The following is a 21,042-nucleotide window of genomic DNA, read 5'->3' on the forward strand; positions in this document are numbered from 1 at the left end:
TATTTCGCTTCTAAGGCAGTGGGTTCCAAACCACGGCACAATAGAAGGAGGTCGGATCTTGATTGATTGATTGTAACATATTGCTTGTTTTTGTTCTTGATTTCAACAGGTATTTTTTTTTCCAACAGTACAAGGGTGTCCATTTTTAGCTTTCATAAAAAATCATCAAAATAATCCTTAGTATACATAGTATATATTACTCCGTATTATAAATTAAAGTCATCTAGCTTCTTGATTCATCTTTAATTAAGTCACTCATATAACAAACGTATATATACTTTCTCCGTTTTTATTTTATTGCACCATTTGGACTTTGACACTATTCATTTAATGTTCTTTGACCATCATTTGTGATTTATCCATTAGGAAAAATATAGTCATGAGAGATCTACTTAGATTCGTCTCGAAATCTTCTTTTCAAATATCAAATTTTTATAATTTTTACAAAAGTATAATAGAAGATATTAACAGTTAAAGTAATGCATTGACAAGCATGAAATGCCTCATGGTACAATAAAAAAAGAACGGAGGAAGTATATAAGTTCTCTTATATTGGAGGAATTGTAGATGATTTAACTTGAGAGTTTGAGACCCTTCTTTTGGGTTCTAGATCAGATGATGACACAAATACAAAATTAAAGTTCGCTGTGATTTATTTCTTCCAACCTTGAATACGTACTCTTAGCTTCTTTTCTTTAATTTAAGGGTAACCCTCTTAACTAAAGCATGCTTAAAAGTTGTTAAGCTTTTGTATGTAAGTTTTTAAGGTAACCTAGTCTATCTTGCTTTATGATGGTGTTTATATAATTGAACTTTATGTTTGAACAAATATTTATCCTTACCTTCCACAATTAATAAGCAAGGATCACATATTATTTGATTCTAATTTTTAAAATTAGATTAGATTTTCCAATTTACCTCCACCACCCACTGAATATTATATACGTACACATAGTATAAAAAAAGATCTATCTCCTCTAGCTTTTTAGGAAAAAATATAAAGAGAGAAAGGCTTTACTACAAATACTTTGAGATATCTCGAAAATTAAATTGATAGATACAAATATTTGCGACAGAAAGAGTTGTGGGCGAAATTTAGATGCACATCAAAGTGAAACTGGAATAGATTTGGGCTGAGGTTATGTATTATGAGATCGAGCATACATGGATACTTGGTGCAAAAAATTGAAGTTTTATAGGCGTTAGTTTGAACAAATTAAAGCAATTGCTTTGGCTTTTCTTTCTCACACAATTGCACTACAATACTTGCTTAAACATATTTTTTGGTTTCAATGAAAAGCACTAGATACCTATTTTCTTGTATGGTTTCAAATTTTAGATGGAATACAAGTACCTAATTTTAAAAAGGCTTTGTTCATGTACCATAGTACTTGTGGTATATATAATAATATGTTAAACACTTTACATACATTAAAGTGGAAATGATGTTGAAAAGAAATGATGGTTTGTTAAATTGTTTGTCACGAAATTTGAAAGTACACAAAGTCTCAAACGATCAATAATTAAATGAAAATCACGAGCAACCAATAAATTTATTAATTAATCTTGACCTATTAAAGCTAAGATGGAGTCATTAGACAAGGAGGTTTATTTTAGTAAGTATTTTATTGGAATGAAAAATATAATTAGGAGCATCATGTTTATAATGTACATGCTAAGGGAATGGCCTTGTTCAATTGTTGGCAAAGGCTAATAATACTTCATCACAATAAATTTGAACCAAGAAATTGCATACTTTAATTTGAATACATACTAGTAGTAAAAAGGATACTCGAATTAAGATTAATTATTCCAATAACATATCACTTTAAACAATCTTCCATTTCTTAACCAAAACTAAAAGCTGAAAAATCTGTGTTCATCTAATAAAACATAAAATTTGCAATACTAAAATAAGATAATTTAACATAAAAATAAACATTCAACCCCTTCAACATATCATGTCCATACTTCCATACTATCATAGCCATTTCATCATTATGACCATCATCAACATCATCACCATCAAGGGAGGAAAGCATTATTATTGGACCACAAAGATGGATTATTAATAGCATGACCATTGTATTCACCAAATTGACCCATCATCATTGTCATCATATTTGCATTATTAATGTTGTTATTACTAGTATTACTACTAGTACTAGCACCACCATTTGTAACACCAATTGACCCATTACCCATTGCCATACCATGATGATTATGTTGATGTGGTTGAGGAGGCAGAGGCAGAGGCGGAGGAGGAGGAGGAGGAGGAGGTTGATGATCAAATGTGATCGGCGGACCCATCATATCCATGAATGATGACCATTGTTGCATATCAAGGTCATCTCCTTGTCCTTGCAAATACTCGCCTTCCAATTTTGTTTTTGTTTTAGGGTACATTGTATGCTGATATGGGGGTAAGCCTACCCCCAAGTGAGTATTATTATTAGCATTACTCTTATTGTGAATAATAATGTTGTTATTATTGTTTTTATTAGGGCGGATATTTTCTTTTTTTAAAACATCAACCCTCTTGTTAATATCACCTAAATGTTGATTAATCACCCAAGTAAGATCACTTAGGTCTAATAAACTCATATTTTGTATGCTCTTACCAGCCAAACATTGGTACATAACATGAGTCATGTCTTTTTCTCTATTATCCTTTTGTTGCTTCTTAAGTTGTTCATGTGCCTTGGCCACCCTTTGCCTAAGGAACTCCTCTTGGCTAACCATCTTCTTCACCTTCTCCATCTCCGGCAGCCTCTTGAAGCTCGCGATCACGTCTTTGGCACCGGATGGTGCGGGCCACACCACTGGTCGGGTCTCATACGGGCTATAGAGAATGGCACAAGCCTTGACATCACATAGGGTGGTCAACTCGTCCATCTTCTTCAATAGGCCTCGCTTTCTCTTCTTGTAGGTTGCCTTTCGAGCCGAGTCATTGGCGATGAAGGCTAGCTTGACCTTCTTCCTTGTCATTGTATAAGAGAGGAGGAAAAACAAGAAGAAATGTTTTTTTTTTGGGTGTGATTTCTCCTAAAGAAGTAAGGGGATTATATACACATTTTTTACAAGGGAATCTAATTTATGACAAGATTATGATTATAATTACAATTATTTACCACATTATTTTTGTCATTAAAGTAGAAAATGCATTATGATAGCTGGATGAAGATATTCAAATGTATCATCAAAGATAATTTTTTTGGTTAACTGCATGGTTTGCTACTAGGATAAGTTTAATAGTTATAATTAGGAAATTATTTTGATATCATAAGAAAAAGGAAAGAGATCCTTTTATATAATTAATTTGTTGATTTATTAGCATTGATTATGTATAAATTTTTTAAAGCCATTGTCTCTAGCCAAGGATAATAATGTTGTGTAGATTTCAAATTGAAACACATGTAATATATGATTATGATGTAGTTAATCAATTTGATTTGGAAAATATTTAGTCAAATTGTTTTCTTTCTTTGCTCAGATATGAAAAATAAATACATTCAAGTGATATTTTTTTTTCATTGAAAAAAAAAAACTTAAAAATAAATAGGAATCGAACTTGGGACAACAAGATGTGGTATCTTATAATTGCTCAATTCTAAATTAGTTGACACGAATTCTGGTTTGATTATCTTTTGTGATTTATAGATATGTGAAAAAAAAAAAAAAAAAACCCTTAGTTATGTATGTAGGATTACTTGCATGTGTTATATTTCTCCGATGAAGAATGCGTGTTTTCAAATGTTGATTGTTTATTATTTTTATTTTTAAATAATTAGAGATATTCAAAGTTGAATTAATATATTGACAAACGTCATTAAAAAATTGTCAACTAAATTGAAAAGAAGAAGTACATGTCATACAATAACGAATGAATCATGCATTGTCACAATCAAGAAGCATATAATGAGTACGTATCAGTATGATTTTTCTAGTATCTTGGTAATGAATTGCAATTAAATAATAAAAAATTATTTGTTAAATCTTTAAAATTAACTCTCATTATCTCATAATAAAGAGTATAATTGATTTTAATTAACAAACATTTAAGAATAATTGGTGATTGTATGAATATTAATTAAATAGAAAACATTATAATAATGATAGTGTTTTATTTCAAAAAAAAAAAAAATAATGATAGTGTTTGAGTTTTTGTTAAAAAAATAAAGGTACACAATTGCTTATGGTCTCTTTATTCAAAAATATGGCCTGATTTGCTTGAGTAATAAAATTAATAATGCAATGGATTGTAGAAAAATAAAATGTAAATTAAACCATGAACTACGTACTTTATTGTATAGTTTGGGAGGAACTTTATCTATAATAATCACCATGAAAAAAAAAGTTATAGGAAATTTGGCATATTAGGTCTAGTGCCAACTAATTAGTATAATTAACATTCCCTTTCTTTCAGGGGTTACCCAGTTATTTCCCCAGATTAACAAAATTTGTTTATCTGGGAGTATAATTGTCTTTTCAAGTATCAGTGGAGGGGTATATGCGTCTTTTCATATACTAGTTGAGGGGTACATGTGTAATTTCCTCACCAAACAGTAAAAGCAAGTTGCAAACAGTTTTGAACAACTCACCAAAAGTACTGAAAAAAATGACCCTGCTTTTTCAATATATTTACAAAAAGGACATCAGATTAACAAAAATTTGTTTATCTGGCAGATTAACTTGTATTTTCCCTTTTCTTTTAGTTGTTTCATCTTCAGTTGCACATTTTTTGGCTTTGCTTAATCAAAGAAGAAAGTTAGCACAAGCCTTAATTAGCTGTTAGATCAATACAAGGCCAATTCAATCAAATAAACATGACATCCATGTAGATGAAGTGAACAACCCAATTATTGATTCAAATACCCGTTAGTTAATAGAAGAAAGGAGGGAAACAAAGAAGCTTATCATAACATTGAGGTTTGTTCTCTTCAGCTTAATTTTAATTTAGTTTAGTTCCTAATTTCCTACTCTCATAAACAATTCACTTCAGTTCATTTCAGTTCAGTATAATTCAGTTCAATTCAATTCAGTTCAGTTTTAATCAATTCAGTTCAGTTCAACTGTTCAGTAAATTAGAACAGGCCACGAATGGTGGTAGAAGCCTAGTAAGGTTATAAACTAATAAAAACTCCGCTCTTGCTTCGAGAAAACAAGTTTAACTTCTTGATGTACAAAATTTATTTTTTTAATTGACAAAAGTGTAAACAAGTCAGCAACTTTTGTTAGATATTAATATAATGATCCTCGTGTTAAAGATATGGTATTTCACATCTTCCCCCATTCCTCATTTTCCTCCGCTATCATAGCTTCATGGTAACCTCCTTAATCAAACTAAGGGCCTGTTCTTTTACGTTGAAATTCAGTTCGGTTCAATTCAGTTCAGTTCAGTTCAGCTCAGCTCCTAATTTCCTTCTTTTATAAAAATATTCATTTCAGTTCATTTCAGTTCAGCTCAGCTCAGTTCAGTTCAGTTCAGCTCCTAATTTCCTTCTTTTATAAAATATTCATTTCAGTTCAGTTTAGCTCAGCTTAGTTCAGTTCAGTTCAGCTCAATTCAGTTCAGTTCAGTTCAGTTCAGCTCAATTCAGTTCAGTTCAGTTCAGCTCAATTCAGTTCAGTTCAGTTCAGCTAAGTTCAGTCAATGAGAACAGGCCCTAAATTTTGATGAGTTAATTCGTAACTACGTTGTACAACTCTAGAACGTAGTAACCAGGAAAAACTTTTAAAAACGAAGATTGTAAACCTTACTTATCTCGTAATTAACTAATAATTAAGCATCAACAGCAACAAAAAAAAGGGGGGGGGGGGGGACTATGAGGAATAAGTTCTTTTTGTTATTATCGGTTACACTTTCTTCATTCGCTTATACTTTATAAATGTAAACTTTGGTCCCCTTCTATCCTATTGTCACTCATGGTTACAAAAAATGAGACATTGAATATGTATAATATATCGTTGGACCAGTTTTATAGATTGTGATTTATGTACATTTATATGCTTAATATTATGTGCCTTTTTATATGAATATAGCTCTATACTTTTGAGGTAGGGCAACCCTTCTTTATGCCATTACCTATTTTATTTGGAGAATCTTAGCTTTTTAATGGTAATGAGAGACCCTATTATAATGACTTCTAATCAACTCTCTATCATGACTTATTGGTCTTGTGATTAGGGGCAAGACACTTGAAGGTACGGGAAAAAAATAAAATAGTGAACCTGCATCTTCAAACACCTATTTTACATGATTCGGAACTCTAACTTTTAGAATTTGAGATAAGAACCTTATTAAGTAAAGTCTTAATTCGACCAAATAGACCCTTTGAAGAGTTAAGAGTATGATTGTAATGTGTTTCAACAACGATAACAATTCTTGTAATTAGCCCAATCAGTTTACAAGGGGCTAATTAGCCCGACTAAATTAGTGGTACTTAGGCAACCAGTTGTCTTCAGGCCCAAATATATTTGGAAGTCAGCATCGCACAGTTTATGTTGCTTATAATTATGTTGTCCATTTATTTTTTATTTTTTATTTTACTTAATAATTATGTTGTCCATTAATGAAGCTACAGTGGTACAAATTTAAAGGACATATTATTAACTATTATTAAGTCCCTCAAAAATCAAAATATATTTTTAATTTTTTTTATACAATGTAACTTATGGAGCACTATTCTTACGTAATTAAGTACTAGAACCCAGGTGCGGCATGTATGAATTTGCAAAGGATAACAATATTCAAATTATCTTTGTTTTCTCAATTGAAATTTTCTAAAAATATTTCTTGCTTAATAGATAAATTACAATATGTGCAACGCAATAAATGGTAATATGTGGCAAGTGAGGTGGCACGCACTTTAAAAGGGAAGCATTTCGGGTTTACTCTCCTCTTACGAGCCTAAAAGGAGAATAAACCCCTAGATCGCAGACAAGTTCTACAAATTGGATTTGATTTGGGTTAGATAATTATAAGCTTATTAAAGAGATCCAATTTAGTAACATTTAACATTTTTTATGTTAGTTTTTATTGACTTGATTTCAAAGTTTTAGTTTTATCAGACCATGTTTTACTAAATCTGATTTTATAACTATATTTTCGTAGTCGTATTTTTGTTGTATTTGTAATTCCAATTCTACTATGTTTTGTAGACATATTTCCATTTACTACAGTACAAATTTTAGTCATCCTTTACCTACAGAATTGATCCAAAGGGTAATTTCATCTTATAGAGAATATATATTTATAAAATATTTATCTCCTCATTTGCTTAGATTATTTTGTACAAAAATATCGTAATTCACTCAAATCAAGAAGTTTTACAAAACCTAACATCTTCAAATATAAGTCCTTACATAGATAGCACTTGTTTTGTATTATAATTGTCATGAATTTGTGGTATTACGAAAAAGTAGCAAAAAGAACTTTCCTATTCCGTATATAAGTACTTTGTATAACTCTACTACGAGTACCAATATGACATATCATAAAGCACACCTAAGTACCTAATTGACCTTATTCAAAAATGTTCATAGATAACTAATAATAGAAAAATAATTGTGTTGGATCAAGAAAATAATGAAGCTAATAATTTTAAATAATTAAGAGATATATATATACACTATTTAGCATAGGTAAGGATAAAATAGATGAACCACCAACCTAATTAATCAAGTGGATTATACAAGTCAAAAGCTTGCAAAATATAGAGTAATGGTGTTTAAGAGAATAATACCAAAAAAGAAAGAATAGGTTAATACTAAAATTAGTTGAAAATCACGTGTATAAATAATTTAATTCATTTTGTAGGACCCTAAAATTGATGCCTCTTTCTTAGCAGTTTCATCAAGCTGGCCTAACTTAGCAATTTTTATGTGACCCCACAAAATGGAGTCAAACCAAATGACAAATTTGTACACGAAATTTCTATTTTTTTTATTTTTTCTATTTTTATTTTTATTTTTTTTAAAATTTTTGGATTGTGATGTCACATCTCAAACTATTTTTTGAGGTGAAATGGGGTAGCTTACTTGGCTTGGATTTTGCCACTTCTGATGTACATTAGCATGACTACAAAAGAATCACTCACCCTTCAAATATTTCTTTAGGATCAAATTAAATGATCTTAAATTCTCCATCCATTACAAAATATACTCGTATTTTACTTGATGTACAATTTTTATGTAATCCTTGGTATTTAATTATGAGTATTTTTTAATTACTATGTATCAAAAGTTAAAACCGTGTATTGTAAACTATACATAATTACATAACGATGAGTTAAACAAAAATTTCAAGTGTTTGTTTTTCTTATTTAATTTATGGTTTTATTTCAAATTTATAAGGAGTATTTTTCAAATATGACTATCAAGTAGAAACGAAGGGGATAATGTTTGTAATAGTATTTAAAAAATCGATATTAAACTGATTCTTTTTGAGACCATTAATTGGTTGGTTAAGATTGTAATCCATAACAATTTTGTATGATCCAAAATATCCTATTAATTGTCCAAATTTATTGGACCTAGCTAATCATGGCATTTATTGGGTTCATAATAATCCAAATACATGAAAACTACTAGCTACTTGAGTGGTGTCTTTTTTTTTAGTTTTTTCTCCATTGTCAAGTCAAATAGGTTGATCAAGTGAAATTCGAATCAATTAATCTATACTTTTTTGTGGTTCATAGTGTTTATAACCAATTACGTAGCATTAAAGTAAACATGTTCTAGTTATGTTTCGACAAAAGCAAATGTAAAACTCTCATGCAAATTAGAAGAGAAAAAGAAAATTGTCTTACACATCTAATTATGTGAAATCAACGTTCAATTTGTAGAAAAATCCATTCTCATAAATTTCTTCAAACTAGTTTAAATCTAGACATTCAATATCAGATGATCTTATTAAGTTTCTCTGTATATACTCAATTTCATACTAAATTGTATCTGTATCCAAACCTAGAAGCAACAAGGCAAGATTTGAATCTTATGTCTTCTAGACCATAGGCAGCGGATGATCTTATTAAATTACTCCGTATATACCAAATTTCATACTAAATCGTTCCCGTACCCAAACATAGAAGCAACAAGGCAAGATTTGAACCCTATGTCTTCTAGATTATAGGCAAGCCACTTTGATAGTGAATACGAGTAGCCGAGTAGGAATAAGCCCAATAAGTTGTCAATTGTCATGAACCCACTTTTTGTGAATCATCAATTTTCTTATCCAAAGCATATTCTTACCCCCTTTTTTTTTTTTTTTTTTCTTTTCTTTTCTTTTTTCTTTATTACCCAAAACAAATGAAAAAACCGCACTAGAACCAACAAAGAAACTCTCAAAATTAAACAATAATATCTATCCTTTTAACTACAATCCAAATGCCTTAAAAATACTCATGAAAGATAACATTGGAATACACTTTGCTTAAGTTAGCTAATTTTATCATTAAGTTTAACAAATTTAGTTAATTGCTCCACCCACCATGTTATGATCATTTAAGCAAGAAATTGGATACAATTCCACTATTATAACCTCAATTATATTACTCCGTAGTGCTGTAAGCCTATAATGATGACGAAACTGATTTCCATTTATAACTACTTAACCTAAAACCACCCAGCGTATAACTCCATAGACTTTATTATATGTCCGGTTGTACCTAGCTCGTTGGCTCCACTCTAGTGTAATAAAAATTGCGGCTTTGTAGGAAGTGATTGCAACAAGGTTGTACTTTAATAATGTAATAAAATGCAAAAATTCAAAGAAGAGTTCTTTATCCATATTTTGTTTATTAAAATAATGTACATTGAGAATTGATACAGCAACAAAATTAAAAAAAAAAAAAAAAAACTTCTATTCCTTTTTCTCTTTTGTACAACAAAAAGAACTAGTATAAAAATTAAACTAACATTTGAAGTATCTCAATTCTCAAAAGGGTAAAACTTGTTGACCCAATAATAAATCCCAAATCATCTCACCTCAAATTATCTTTGTTCTTGTTAATTCTCTTGCAAAACTTTAGCCAAATTGGATGCAACCCTATGAATCTTCTCATTATCATCTTGAATTAACCCAAAACAAATCTCCAAAACTCCTTGATTTTTTACTTGTCTCTTCACTCTATCACTACTACAACAAATCAAATTCAATGTCATCAATCCATATTGAATTCCCCTTAAACTCCCATTTTTCACATAATGTACCAAAATCTCTACAACCCCATCACATTTCACTATCTCCTCCCTCCCTTCTTTACACTTAGCGAGCAATCCCAGCACTTCGATTGCTCGCTCGAGTCCCGATTTTGCCATTCTGATCAAAATCGGGACTGCCCCGCAGTCAACCGTCCTACGACGGTTCTCGGGGAAGGAAGAGAGAGTAAAGAGAGCGGTCGCAGCTTCTTTCCTCTCTCTTCCTCTCCCCGTGTGGAGGAGGTGAACAAGGCACCTTACCGCACCGGGGTGAGCCCCGATGGTCGCCTTGTTCACCTCCACCACAGCGAGGCTGGTGAGCACCGTTGCTGCCACCGCAGCAGCGGTGCTCCCCAAAGCACTAACCACCCTCGCCACCGCCCCCTCCGCCACCAACCCCACCTTATTATCATCCGACTCCAAACTCAAATTCAACAACAGCAACAACGCCTTCTCCTGCAAACCCGGGTCATTATCCGAGTCAACACACCGCAACACAGCAGACACTGCGCCCGACTCAGTGAGCCGCGCTCGGAACCCCGGGTTAGCCTTCGACAACCCCGTCAACCTCACCAACGACTCAACCTTCTCCTCAACCATCGAACCCCTCGAGTTAAGCTTCGAGATTAGACACCCGAGTTGACTCGGTGAGTCAGACCCAGACCCATCCGAGTCAGACCGAGTTGGGATGAGTTGGGTGGGCGTGTAGTTGGAAATGAGGCTGCGAAGGGCGTGGTTAGGGATGAGGGAAGGTGGGTCAGGGAGGGGTAGTTTGGTAATTGGACAAGTACGGTGGCCTGAGTCAATCCATCTTTGAATGGAGCTCCGATCAAAGGTATGACCCGAAGAGAGGATAACCGGGTCGGACATTATATCAAGAGAAATGGGGCATTTGAAATATTCTGGAAGTTCATTTGCCATTTTCTCTTTGGTAATGAGAAGAGATGAAGAAGAAGAAGATGATGATGAAGTGAAGGGGTTTTTTGGGGTTTTGGTTTTGGATTCTGACATTTGTTTTTTTTTTTTTTGGGAGGAGAGAGAAATTGATAAAAGAGAGAGAAAATGAAAGAAAGAAAGAAGATTACAGTCCACTACATTTTTATACAGTGGAAAATAAATTTAATTGTATGAAATGGAAAGGTGACACGTGATCTAGTTGTTGGGATTTTTTAAGTGAAATGACTAAAATGCCCTTGTAATTTGGTGAGAGTTTTGATTGTTTGTTTTGGTGTGAGGGGGTACTTTGGGGTTTTGGTGACGGTGGTGGTATTGTTTGTGAAAAAAGTTTATTAGTTGGTTGTTTATGGGAGGATTAATTAGGGTTAGTAAATTATTGGATTTGACTGTAATTTAATTTAGTAAAAAAAAGAAAAAAATTTGAATGATTGAAAAAAAAATTGATTTTATTGGATAAGACTTAGTTATTGCAGATTTATTTCCTAATGTATGTTATGAGTTAATTAAATAATACTCGTGTTAAGAAGATAAACTACTTTTATTGTGAAGTAGATCATTCCGTCATGTTATTGAGGTTTTAGAAGAAATTCAAGCTTGTTCTTTGCAAATAATGAATTCTATACATATTTTTTTCTCAATCACCTAAAGTAGTTCCATTGAAAACATAAGGGATTTTGTATATGTTAGGATTTTCTAAAGGATGTATCATGCATGCATGTATACTTGGTAAAGCCTCTAACTAAAAAAGTGGTTAAAATAAACACATGTAGGATTTAGTGTAAGAGGAAGAAACAAAATAAACTATGATATGGAGTACGTCGGGTTATGTTACTTTTAAAGATGTAAATAAAAGAAGATTGATTTAAGATTTTTTACGAATTTATGAAGCAAAACATATTAAACGAATGAGTTTATCAGCTAATATGGATAACAAAATTCACAATATAATGAACTTGAAATTGATGTACCAACCAACAACTGCAAAGCATTTCATGGTTTAAACGATTAAAGAAAATGTGGAATTCATAGTCTCATATTAAGAAAATAATAACACAAATGAATGTAAATTGCTCTAATACCATGGTAAACTGGTTATATTAATAAGAGGACTTCAAAGCGAAAGAAAAACTCACCATAACGCCCATAATACTATCCTTCAGTGCAGAATATTGTTAATGGCTTAGGAGAACTGACTAACTTTTATGATTTTGTGAAACTAAATTCCAAATTCACACATAAAATCTCTTAACCTAGATGTATATATATTTATAGAACTATATATGTCCACATAATGCATGTTTACGATAAAAAGAATATAATACTATATAAACATATTGATGCAAATTTTAATATTTACAAAAGAATCGAAAGTAGATTGCTAACATGGAGTTTTTTATAACCCTAAATACTTCAAATTACTATTACATACCTATGTTGCGTGCATAAAGTCATTTGAAGGCTCGAATAGTAAGTATCATATGGACTTAGGATTCATTTTATTATTTACCCGTTTTACACATACTTTAATCGTAAACGAAGTATGCATGAATTTTTTGCCTAAGTTTTAAAAACCAATCTAAGGGCCTGTTCTCTTCCGTTGAAATTCAGTTCAGTTCAGTTCAGTTCAGTTCAGTTCAATTCAGCTCAGTTCAGTTCAGTTTAGTTCAGTTCAGTTCAACTCTTAATTTACGTCTAATGATATTGCTAATGATAGAAAGCCAAATTTCATTCTTTTAAGCTCTTACAACAACAACAACAACAACAACAACATCACTAATCCGTACAAAGATCACTAATCAGTAGTTAAAAATCACTAATTAATAAGTTCAGTTCAGTTCAGTTCAGTTTAGTTCAGCTCAGTTCAGTTCAGTTCAGTTCAGTTCAGCTCAGTTCAGTCAATCGGAACATGCCCTAAGCTTATTAGATCTTATTAACATATAGTTAGTTGTATATTGGACTCAAGTAGTCCTTACTAGTTATTAGAATTTATGATTCTTACAAATTTGAATTTAATTTATCAACCCTCACATAACATTAAGATTTGCATAACCCTTATAATTACATATAAGGAAATAAATTATTTTCCTACATAAAGTATTTTCCTAAGTTATTTTGAAGGAAAATACTTTACATAACCCTTAGAATTACATATAAGGAGCTAAAATTGAAAAAATAAAAGCAAATAAATATATAACATAAATTACACTTATTTGTGTCATTGTGTGTGATTTTGTCTCATGCATTGCTAAATCTATTCTATTACACAAAGAAAGACACATGTCCCCATCCATTCTATTACACTTCTCTAACCATAGTGCCACATGTCATCTTACACTATTAATTTTTTATTACACCGTTTTTTTTAATTCTTTCATTAAACTTATATTTCATCTTTCATACACACTTCATCTCCCCCCTTTAATTCAACCTTTTCCTATTCTCTCTATAATTTTAGCCCTTCCACCTTCTATTTAAGCCTTTTTTTTTCGATTAAAGTTCCAAAATTTTAATTTCTTTAATCATGTTTCCGATTACATATTATACCCTATGATGACTTACTGATATTTCTTCACTCATCTCTCAATACAATTTTTTCGATTACATATTATACCCTATAATGACTTACTGATATTTCCTCACTTCTCTCTCAATACAATTTTATATAAATAATCCGTGCATTGCACAGGCCAGCAAATAAGGAAAATTATTTCATGTTTTTTCTTATCCCTAAGGGCTTCATGTAACATTACCCAATTATTTATCCTACAATAATTGGAAATAAATTGAACTAATAAATAGGGAGCCCTAGAGTTTGTCAATTTATGCCTTAACCTTCCATTAACTTTCTACCAATAATACTTTAGGAAAAATTTACAATTGCAACTACGTAAATTGCAACTACAGCCAAAAAGCACTAATAAATTGTAAATTGCCACCCTATCATTTTTTTCATCGACTTACGTGCCGAAAAATGTTATTCCCTCCGTCCCTTAATACAATACATCATTTTGAACATTTATTCCTCACATAATAAAGAGAAAGAGGCATTGTATTAAGGGACGGAGGGAGTACGTCTTAGGGTCCATTTTATCTCTTAAAGGTTTAAATTAAGCTTGGAATTGACAAAAATTAACGTAAGTGCCTCGTATTCACGGCAAAATAATTGCATACAAATCAATACATTTTTTGATACGCAAAACGAGACACTTACGTTATTTTTTCCCAATTTCGAGCTCAGTTCAAATTTGTAAAAGCTTAAATGACCCCTAAAACCTTTGCAGGACATTTTTTCAACACACAAATTGAGGCTTAAAAATTGATTTGGATGGCAATTAATAAGTTATTACTCCGTAGTGCTTTTTGACTGCAAATTGTAATTTTTTTAAAATGACTATAATTTACAAAATACAAACTTTAATTGACTACAATTAACAAATTTTTCAACACTTTAGCGGAACAAAAGAGTACAGAGTATTAATTATGCTGAAGTATACCCTCTGTTTAGCGCGTGAATGTGTGGATAAATTGAAGACGTTGGTGGGATAAGAATATTTTGACTTTAATGCCCCTCTGGTATTTCCTCAGTCATAAATAAGCTGGTACAAAAAAGTCAATGCATTATATTAAAGTCAACTATCTAAAAATAACGTCAAAAGTTGTGAGCTAGTCAAATAAATTATTAACTATAATTTGAAATTCCGTAAACAATTTAGCATTTCCCAACCCTTTTTTACATGTGAATAACTTTATAACTATTTATTTATTCTTACAGCAAAAACTATAAATAAATATTAGAGCAATTTTTCTTAATAGACATCCTATGATACTAGAATGAAATGTTCAAACAGAAATCACATATAAGCTCAGATTAACATTAACCCGACCCTGGCCTCGGCCTCAGCCTCAGCCTCAGCCTCAGCCTCAGCGACCGTCAATCATGGAAGTGATTGAGAGTTCATTTACTGAATATGCACCAGCACTAGATGATGATGGATCTGCATCTTGTTGACGCCCTTTGTGGATAAATGCAGGTTGATTCGGAGAAGGAAGTTCGACTTTGTTGTTCAACATAAAAACTACTGCTGACATTGTTGGTCTATCATCTGCACATTCTTGCACACATAATAGTCCAGTTTGTATGCATATTAAAAGTTCCTCAATATCTGCATCTTTCAATGATGGATCAACAATTTCCGAAGATTTTCCTTCTTTCCAAAGCTCCCAAACCTGTACAAATTTGCATTAATCCAATCTTTGAAATAGAGCATCATATGCACTTTAGCATCTAAAATTTGTCTTTAGAAAATGATTAAAGTTACTTACATGACCAACTAAGTTTATAGAAGGATTGTCATGATAAAAACCCGAGTTTTTTCTACCAGTAATAATTTCCAGTAACAAGACTCCAAAGCTAAAGACATCAGACTTTACAGACATCAGTCCCTCCAGTGCATACTCTGGTGCCATATATCCACTGCGAAAGTAGAAAAGCCATAACCAAGACTAGTCAGATGCCCTGCTTTACAATATTATGTCTTTAAGATTTATGAGCAATATTATGTTTGCATTCATGTAATGTACTTACTAGGTTCCGACCACCCTGGTAGTGTTTACTTGCACTTGCTCATTTCCGAAAATTCTAGCCATTCCAAAATCTGAGATTTTGGGAACCATATCTTTATCCAGCAAGACATTGCTTGCTTTCATGTCCCTGTGGATGATCCTTAGTCGCGAGTCTTGGTGAAGATATAACATCCCTCTAGCGATCCCCATTATGATGTCAAAGCGTTTATTCCAATCCAAAGACAACTTATTCTCCTCATCTTCAATGAAATTGATTTATAAACAGATTGTGTTAAGAATTTAAAATCTTTAGGAACATTAACATGAACTTAAATCTTTTGTACTGAATATTATATGGGACAGGTAAAACTAATACAGGGTGGAAGTAGTTTTTAGGAACCGACTTACTGAAAATGAAATAGTCCAAGCTTTTGTTTGGCATGAATTCGTAGATCAACATCTTCTCGTCTCCTCTAATGCAACACCCTAACATCTTCACAAGGTTCCTGTGCTGAAGTTTAGCAATTAGCCTAACTTCATTCTTAAATTCTTGTATACCTTGCCCTGAATTTGGAGCCAGTTTTTTTACAGCAATTTCTTGCCCATTTTCCATTCGACCCTATTAGCAGAGTACAGATATCTCAGCAATCATATAGACGAATCCTAATGTAAGCTGTGTAAAAAAAAAAAAATCAACTTTGGAGCAATCCTGTAACAGGAAAAAATAACACCTTGTACACTGATCCGAAACCACCTTCTCCAAGCTTATTAGCCATACTGAAATTGTCTGTAGCTGCAGCTATTTCGCTACGAGTAAAGAAGGGTAATTCTGAACTGGCATCACTTTCTTCAGCATCTTTCGTCCAAAGGGACCTTTCAGCTTCCTCTTGCCGTTCTATATATCATCAATTAGATATATTTTCAAGCAATGACCTCTTTGATAGTTTGTTATTGAAAGGTATTCAAAAATTTTGGCAGAACCTATTTAAAGAGGAACATGTATCTAAAGCATATAGATAATTTAATCCTTCTGCTTGAAATTTTTTGTCATTTTGTCACATTGCCCCCATCTCATACGGAGTATTTAAAGGTATGACATGATTTTGCAATGCAAGTATATAACCTATGTAATTGTTATGTAATAAATCACTTTTCTTCCTTATCAGTTATAAGGGCATGTTAGCAATCGATTATAAACACTGTACCCTTTCTCTATTTTTATCGAGTTTGTTTCAAATTGTTGATCCTAAATTGAAAATGTAGGTACTGCTGGTTTGGATGGAAATAGAAGTATACATGTAAGCTACTAAGCTTTGTGAAACTCTGACTCTGTACCCTTCTAATTTCAGTACATCACATATAGATGATTTTACCAATTGAATGTCATATCATTGTCTTCATTACAAAGTACTCCGTATATCTTAAGATTACTATCATAGATTTTATAGTTACAAAAAGTCCATGTTAAATCTATTACTGCAAAGTAAAGCACAAAATGAGATAATCAGGAGTACCTTTTTTAATCTTCTGATGTACCCAATAGCCCACGAAAAGGATCAATAATAAAAATATTAGCACCACAAGCCCTATGAGAAGTGCTTCCAGTTTCTTATTTGCAAAAAGGCCTTTTGACCTCCGATATCTTTCTGCAAAGCACAAACATGTTGTTTAGAAATACTGCTTAAGCATTGCAACTAGGAAGATAATACCTTTCTTACCGTCGGCACTAAGAACTTTAAGAAGAACAAATTTGTAGTGGTATTCATGACTAAAACTTTACTACGAAAGTAAATCATAAACTTTCTGTTTTCTAAATGGTATTCAATAGCAAAGTACAGAAATTTATCTTATCATTTGGCAAAGAGATTGGAACTGACTAGCATCTGGCCAACTGGGGCAAGGAAAGTGGGAGTTTGAGCAGAGGTGCCAAACAGGTCATTTGGATTGCCTTCTTTTTTTTTTTTTTTTTTTTTTTTCAGGATCAGTATAGTTTGAGTTATTTTCCAGATTTTTGATTGTATAATATTGGGTTTGATTTCAGGGCAGTTCATGATATTCAGTCCTATAGACTATAATCAGCTAATAATATTCGACTGGATCAATTCTAATCTTGGCCAAATGATTCAAATAGGATAATCAAGTATGAGTTAGTTTTACAAGGTCTATGGTTGAGTTATCAGCAAAAGTTGAGTTAATATGCAAACTAATTCTTTGCCTTTGGAGTGAAATAAAGTACTCCATAATTATTTAGCCAAGTAGGTGTATTTAATTAAAGTTACAAAGGTCACACGGATGTGTTTTCAAGCAAATTATTCCTTGGTCATAGTACTAGAAACTTGGTCCTAGTACAACCAGAAATCATTGACATGAATATCAAATTATAGATACACACAAATTAAATGAAGTCATACCTAGCTCAACTGCATCGGCCCGGAAGTACACATCTTGGCCCCCACTAGGATACATTCTGGTATCCATCAACTGGCCGTACAATGAAATGCAGCCACTGCCTCCACCACTGTCGTCTGCACTGGTATATCCAACGCAAGAGCAGTTCTTCAAGCACTCTTGTTCACACTGTTTCAATGTCGAGCTCTTGTTCACTACAGCTTTCGATGTATCTGGCAACTTAACGCTTGCTAACTTCAAGAATCCTTCTCCATTTCTGCACATTGACCTGTTTTCTTTTCTTACACAACCTGCTGAACCGTCTCTCAGATACCAATCTCGCGGTGATTTAGGCTTATACCTGTTGGTAGACAAGTATTTATGGATGCTTGTGATCAGCTAAAGAATCAGCACATAACGTCAAAGAATTAAGGTTATCCACAAGTTTTTCAGAGGTGCTAGTAACATTCAAAAGAACAAATAATAGTGTGTGTAATGAAATACTCGGTAGATAAACATAAATAATATATGAATTCATTAGCAAGACAGGAAAGAAGTACCCAGGATAACAGGTGCACTGAAATTGATTGCCACCATTGGGGTTGCAGTTACCAAAAGGACCACACTCCCCATACTGATCACAAAGCTCCTTTGGTGCAGACCAGAACTTAGTCCAATGTTTCGTATTTTCATGCCATGTCTGTCTCTGGACTGTTCCTGTAAGACCATCCACCGAGAAGATTGTGATGATGGAATCGCTAAGAAGGTTGTAGGTTACGGAAACCTCATTTGCATTGCTGACAAAACTATAGTTAAAGATATAAGCATGAGTCATATCTGGTACTCCACTCCATTTCTGTCCTACCCATGGACCTGTTCGCCATATTAAGTCTGAGCCATGGTACAAGAAGAATTGAGGAGATCCTTTTGGGTCAACTTGAAAGGTGTATTTTCCAGACCTTGGATCATCTTTTGATCTCCAAGAGGTTAAATAACGGTTTAACCCAGTTCTTTTATCTAACCCAAGCGTCATTCCTGGCAGAAAAGTGTCTGTTAAGTGATCAAAACTTTGCCACAGCAGAGTTTTGCCATTATCAGCAGTCAAGACTAAATTTCCAGAATCTAGAAGTTGACATGAGGTGCTGTTAGTTTTGTTTAGGGAGACGGGAACCGAAATATTTGTGGACCATGCAACAGTTTTCCCGGAGGTAAGTGTAAGATGCCCGCCTTCGATGATCGAAAGGGTTCCATTGGAACCATAGATGGGTCTATCTCTATTTGCAACCCAAACAGCAGTAAGCACAGAAACCTTTGTGAACCAGATTCCGACGTACCTTCGAGTGGTATTTCCGGGGCTGAAAAAACCCAAGGTAAACTTCCCGGCTTTAGATGTCAGTACATCACCTGCTCTGAGGGGACTGCTAGGAGTTATAGTGTCAGTAGAAGCACATAACTGCAGCGAAAGAGCCACAAGAAGCACTCTCAAAAGCATGTTGAATTGTAACAAAGAAGGTGCACTGTCAACCTTGTTGAGCAGATGCGAATGTGTTTCAGATAAAAACCAATAATTCTTCTGGTTGCAGCATTTATATGCTCAATGATTTTTAGTTGGTGTGTCAACTTGATGCCTGTGATGAAGATCTATTGGTACAGTATGTGTTGGCATTTATATATGGCTTCTAACATTAAATTTCTTTTGAGGCAAGCTCAACTGCATTTGAATAGACATCTACTAGGTAATCTACAAGCTTAGGACTCTAAATTAATTTCAAATAGACTAAGTCAAAGCAAAGCAATAAAACTGTGACGCAAAACGGCTACACAAGCATGTAGAATAGAACATGATGTTAACTTGATACAATCCAATACTATTCAAGTCCTTCGGAAATTAAAGATGTTACTCCATATCTTATCTAGTATTTTCCTCCATCCCACTAAGATTGCCCCATATGTGGGACCAAGGAAGCACTTCTTCGATCTCCATTCTACCTTGACTTGAACCTAACAAAATAATACACTTATACACCTACCAATTGTATATCCCTGTTAAAACCAACTAACTAGTCCGATATTTCACTTCTCAATATTTATCCAACACCAAATGACCCAATCCAATAATGACTGAAGTTTTGAAAATATATAACAAAGCTTTCAGGTCACTTGCATGCTGGAGTGACGGCAGAATGAAAGCAATTGCATGCTTAAGATTAGAAGTTATAAATAATCCAAATATTAAGATCAGAAGAAAACCTGAAATATAAACAACAATTAGTTGTAATTATTAACGGTCAAATATCCGCATTGAAGGTCAAACGAGTCAAACTTTCAGAAAAACAGAACGGGTATGTCATTAAAAATCACAGACCGATAGAATTGGTGGATACACTAGTTTTTGATGACCTTTGCATTCATTATTACACTTGACCCCACTCTAGAGTTGAGTGATGTAGAAGATTTAATTTTGATGGGATTCATGAATGATTGACTTTTAGAACCCAATAAGGCTAACTAACCAATCACGGTAAAACATGAAAATATAGATGAAAGATCCGTGAAGTGCCAGTTTGTAACAGCTTCGGTGATCAAGTCTTAAGTTGTAACTCTAGCAACTCATCAAATGAATACCACACTTCCTAAGAAGGCTCGAACCCGAGACCTCCTATCACCGAGAATCTGAGATACAAGAAAGCAGCTTAGGATGAAACTTGGCAATAGTAAAAGCACTTAGTGACTGATTCTGTAAGTGTTAATAATAGAGCCAAATCGCCAATTGGTCCCATAAAAGTGAAACAAGCAGAATCCAATTCCACCGGCCTATTCATGTTGCAATATTTTATGCCTCCCAACCTTGACTCACAAACTAAGCTCCCAACACTTTCTATTTCTATCCCCAATAAAATTTTAGCTGCTATGAATTGGAAATCTTCTGAAATG

At 33.1% G+C, this 21,042-nt stretch overlaps 3 protein-coding genes across 3 annotated transcripts; all 3 read right to left on the reverse strand.

The window, feature by feature from the left end:
• Nucleotides 1–1,716: 1,716 nt before the first annotated feature.
• Nucleotides 1,717–3,010, reverse strand: LOC110693746 (agamous-like MADS-box protein AGL17). Its single transcript, XM_021870917.1, has one exon. It carries the CDS (start codon nucleotides 2,986–2,988, stop codon nucleotides 2,026–2,028), a length of 963 nt encoding a protein of 320 aa, XP_021726609.1. The 5' UTR covers nucleotides 2,989–3,010; the 3' UTR covers nucleotides 1,717–2,025.
• Nucleotides 3,011–9,766: 6,756 nt separating this feature from the next.
• Nucleotides 9,767–11,657, reverse strand: LOC110693483 (U-box domain-containing protein 8-like). The gene has a single exon (XM_021870597.1). It carries the CDS (start codon nucleotides 11,209–11,211, stop codon nucleotides 10,009–10,011), a length of 1,203 nt encoding a protein of 400 aa, XP_021726289.1. The 5' UTR covers nucleotides 11,212–11,657; the 3' UTR covers nucleotides 9,767–10,008.
• A 2,935-nt stretch (nucleotides 11,658–14,592) lies between these two features.
• LOC110693485 (G-type lectin S-receptor-like serine/threonine-protein kinase At1g11410) lies at nucleotides 14,593–20,052 on the reverse strand. Its single transcript, XM_021870600.1, has 8 exons — nucleotides 18,669–20,052; nucleotides 18,132–18,469; nucleotides 17,235–17,366; nucleotides 16,452–16,615; nucleotides 16,129–16,339; nucleotides 15,743–15,980; nucleotides 15,481–15,631; nucleotides 14,593–15,384 (listed from the first exon to the last, which is right to left on the reverse strand). The coding sequence occupies exons 1-8, from the start codon at nucleotides 19,598–19,600 to the stop codon at nucleotides 15,079–15,081; spliced, it is 2,472 nt and encodes an 823-aa protein (XP_021726292.1). The 5' UTR covers nucleotides 19,601–20,052; the 3' UTR covers nucleotides 14,593–15,078.
• Between the last annotated feature and the right edge of the window lie 990 nt (nucleotides 20,053–21,042).

The sequence above is a fragment of the Chenopodium quinoa genome, unplaced genomic scaffold, assembly GCF_001683475.1.
Source record: "Chenopodium quinoa cultivar QQ74 unplaced genomic scaffold, ASM168347v1, whole genome shotgun sequence".
NCBI classification, from domain to species: domain Eukaryota; kingdom Viridiplantae; phylum Streptophyta; class Magnoliopsida; order Caryophyllales; family Amaranthaceae; genus Chenopodium; species Chenopodium quinoa.

Coding starts and splice junctions, on each gene's coding strand:
- LOC110693746 (XM_021870917.1), bottom strand. CDS start 2,988: ATGACAAGGAAGAAGGTCAAGCTAGCCTTCATCGCCAATGACTCGGCT.
- LOC110693483 (XM_021870597.1), bottom strand. CDS start 11,211: ATGTCAGAATCCAAAACCAAAACCCCAAAAAACCCCTTCACTTCATCA.
- LOC110693485 (XM_021870600.1), bottom strand. CDS start 19,600: ATGCTTTTGAGAGTGCTTCTTGTGGCTCTTTCGCTGCAGTTATGTGCT. Junction 17,367..18,131: donor GGCCGATGCAGTTGAGCTAG/GTATGACTTCAT, acceptor TGTGCTTTGCAG/AAAGATATCGGAGGTCAAAA. Junction 15,632..15,742: donor ACCAGGGTGGTCGGAACCTA/GTAAGTACATTA, acceptor CTACTTTCGCAG/TGGATATATGGCACCAGAGT.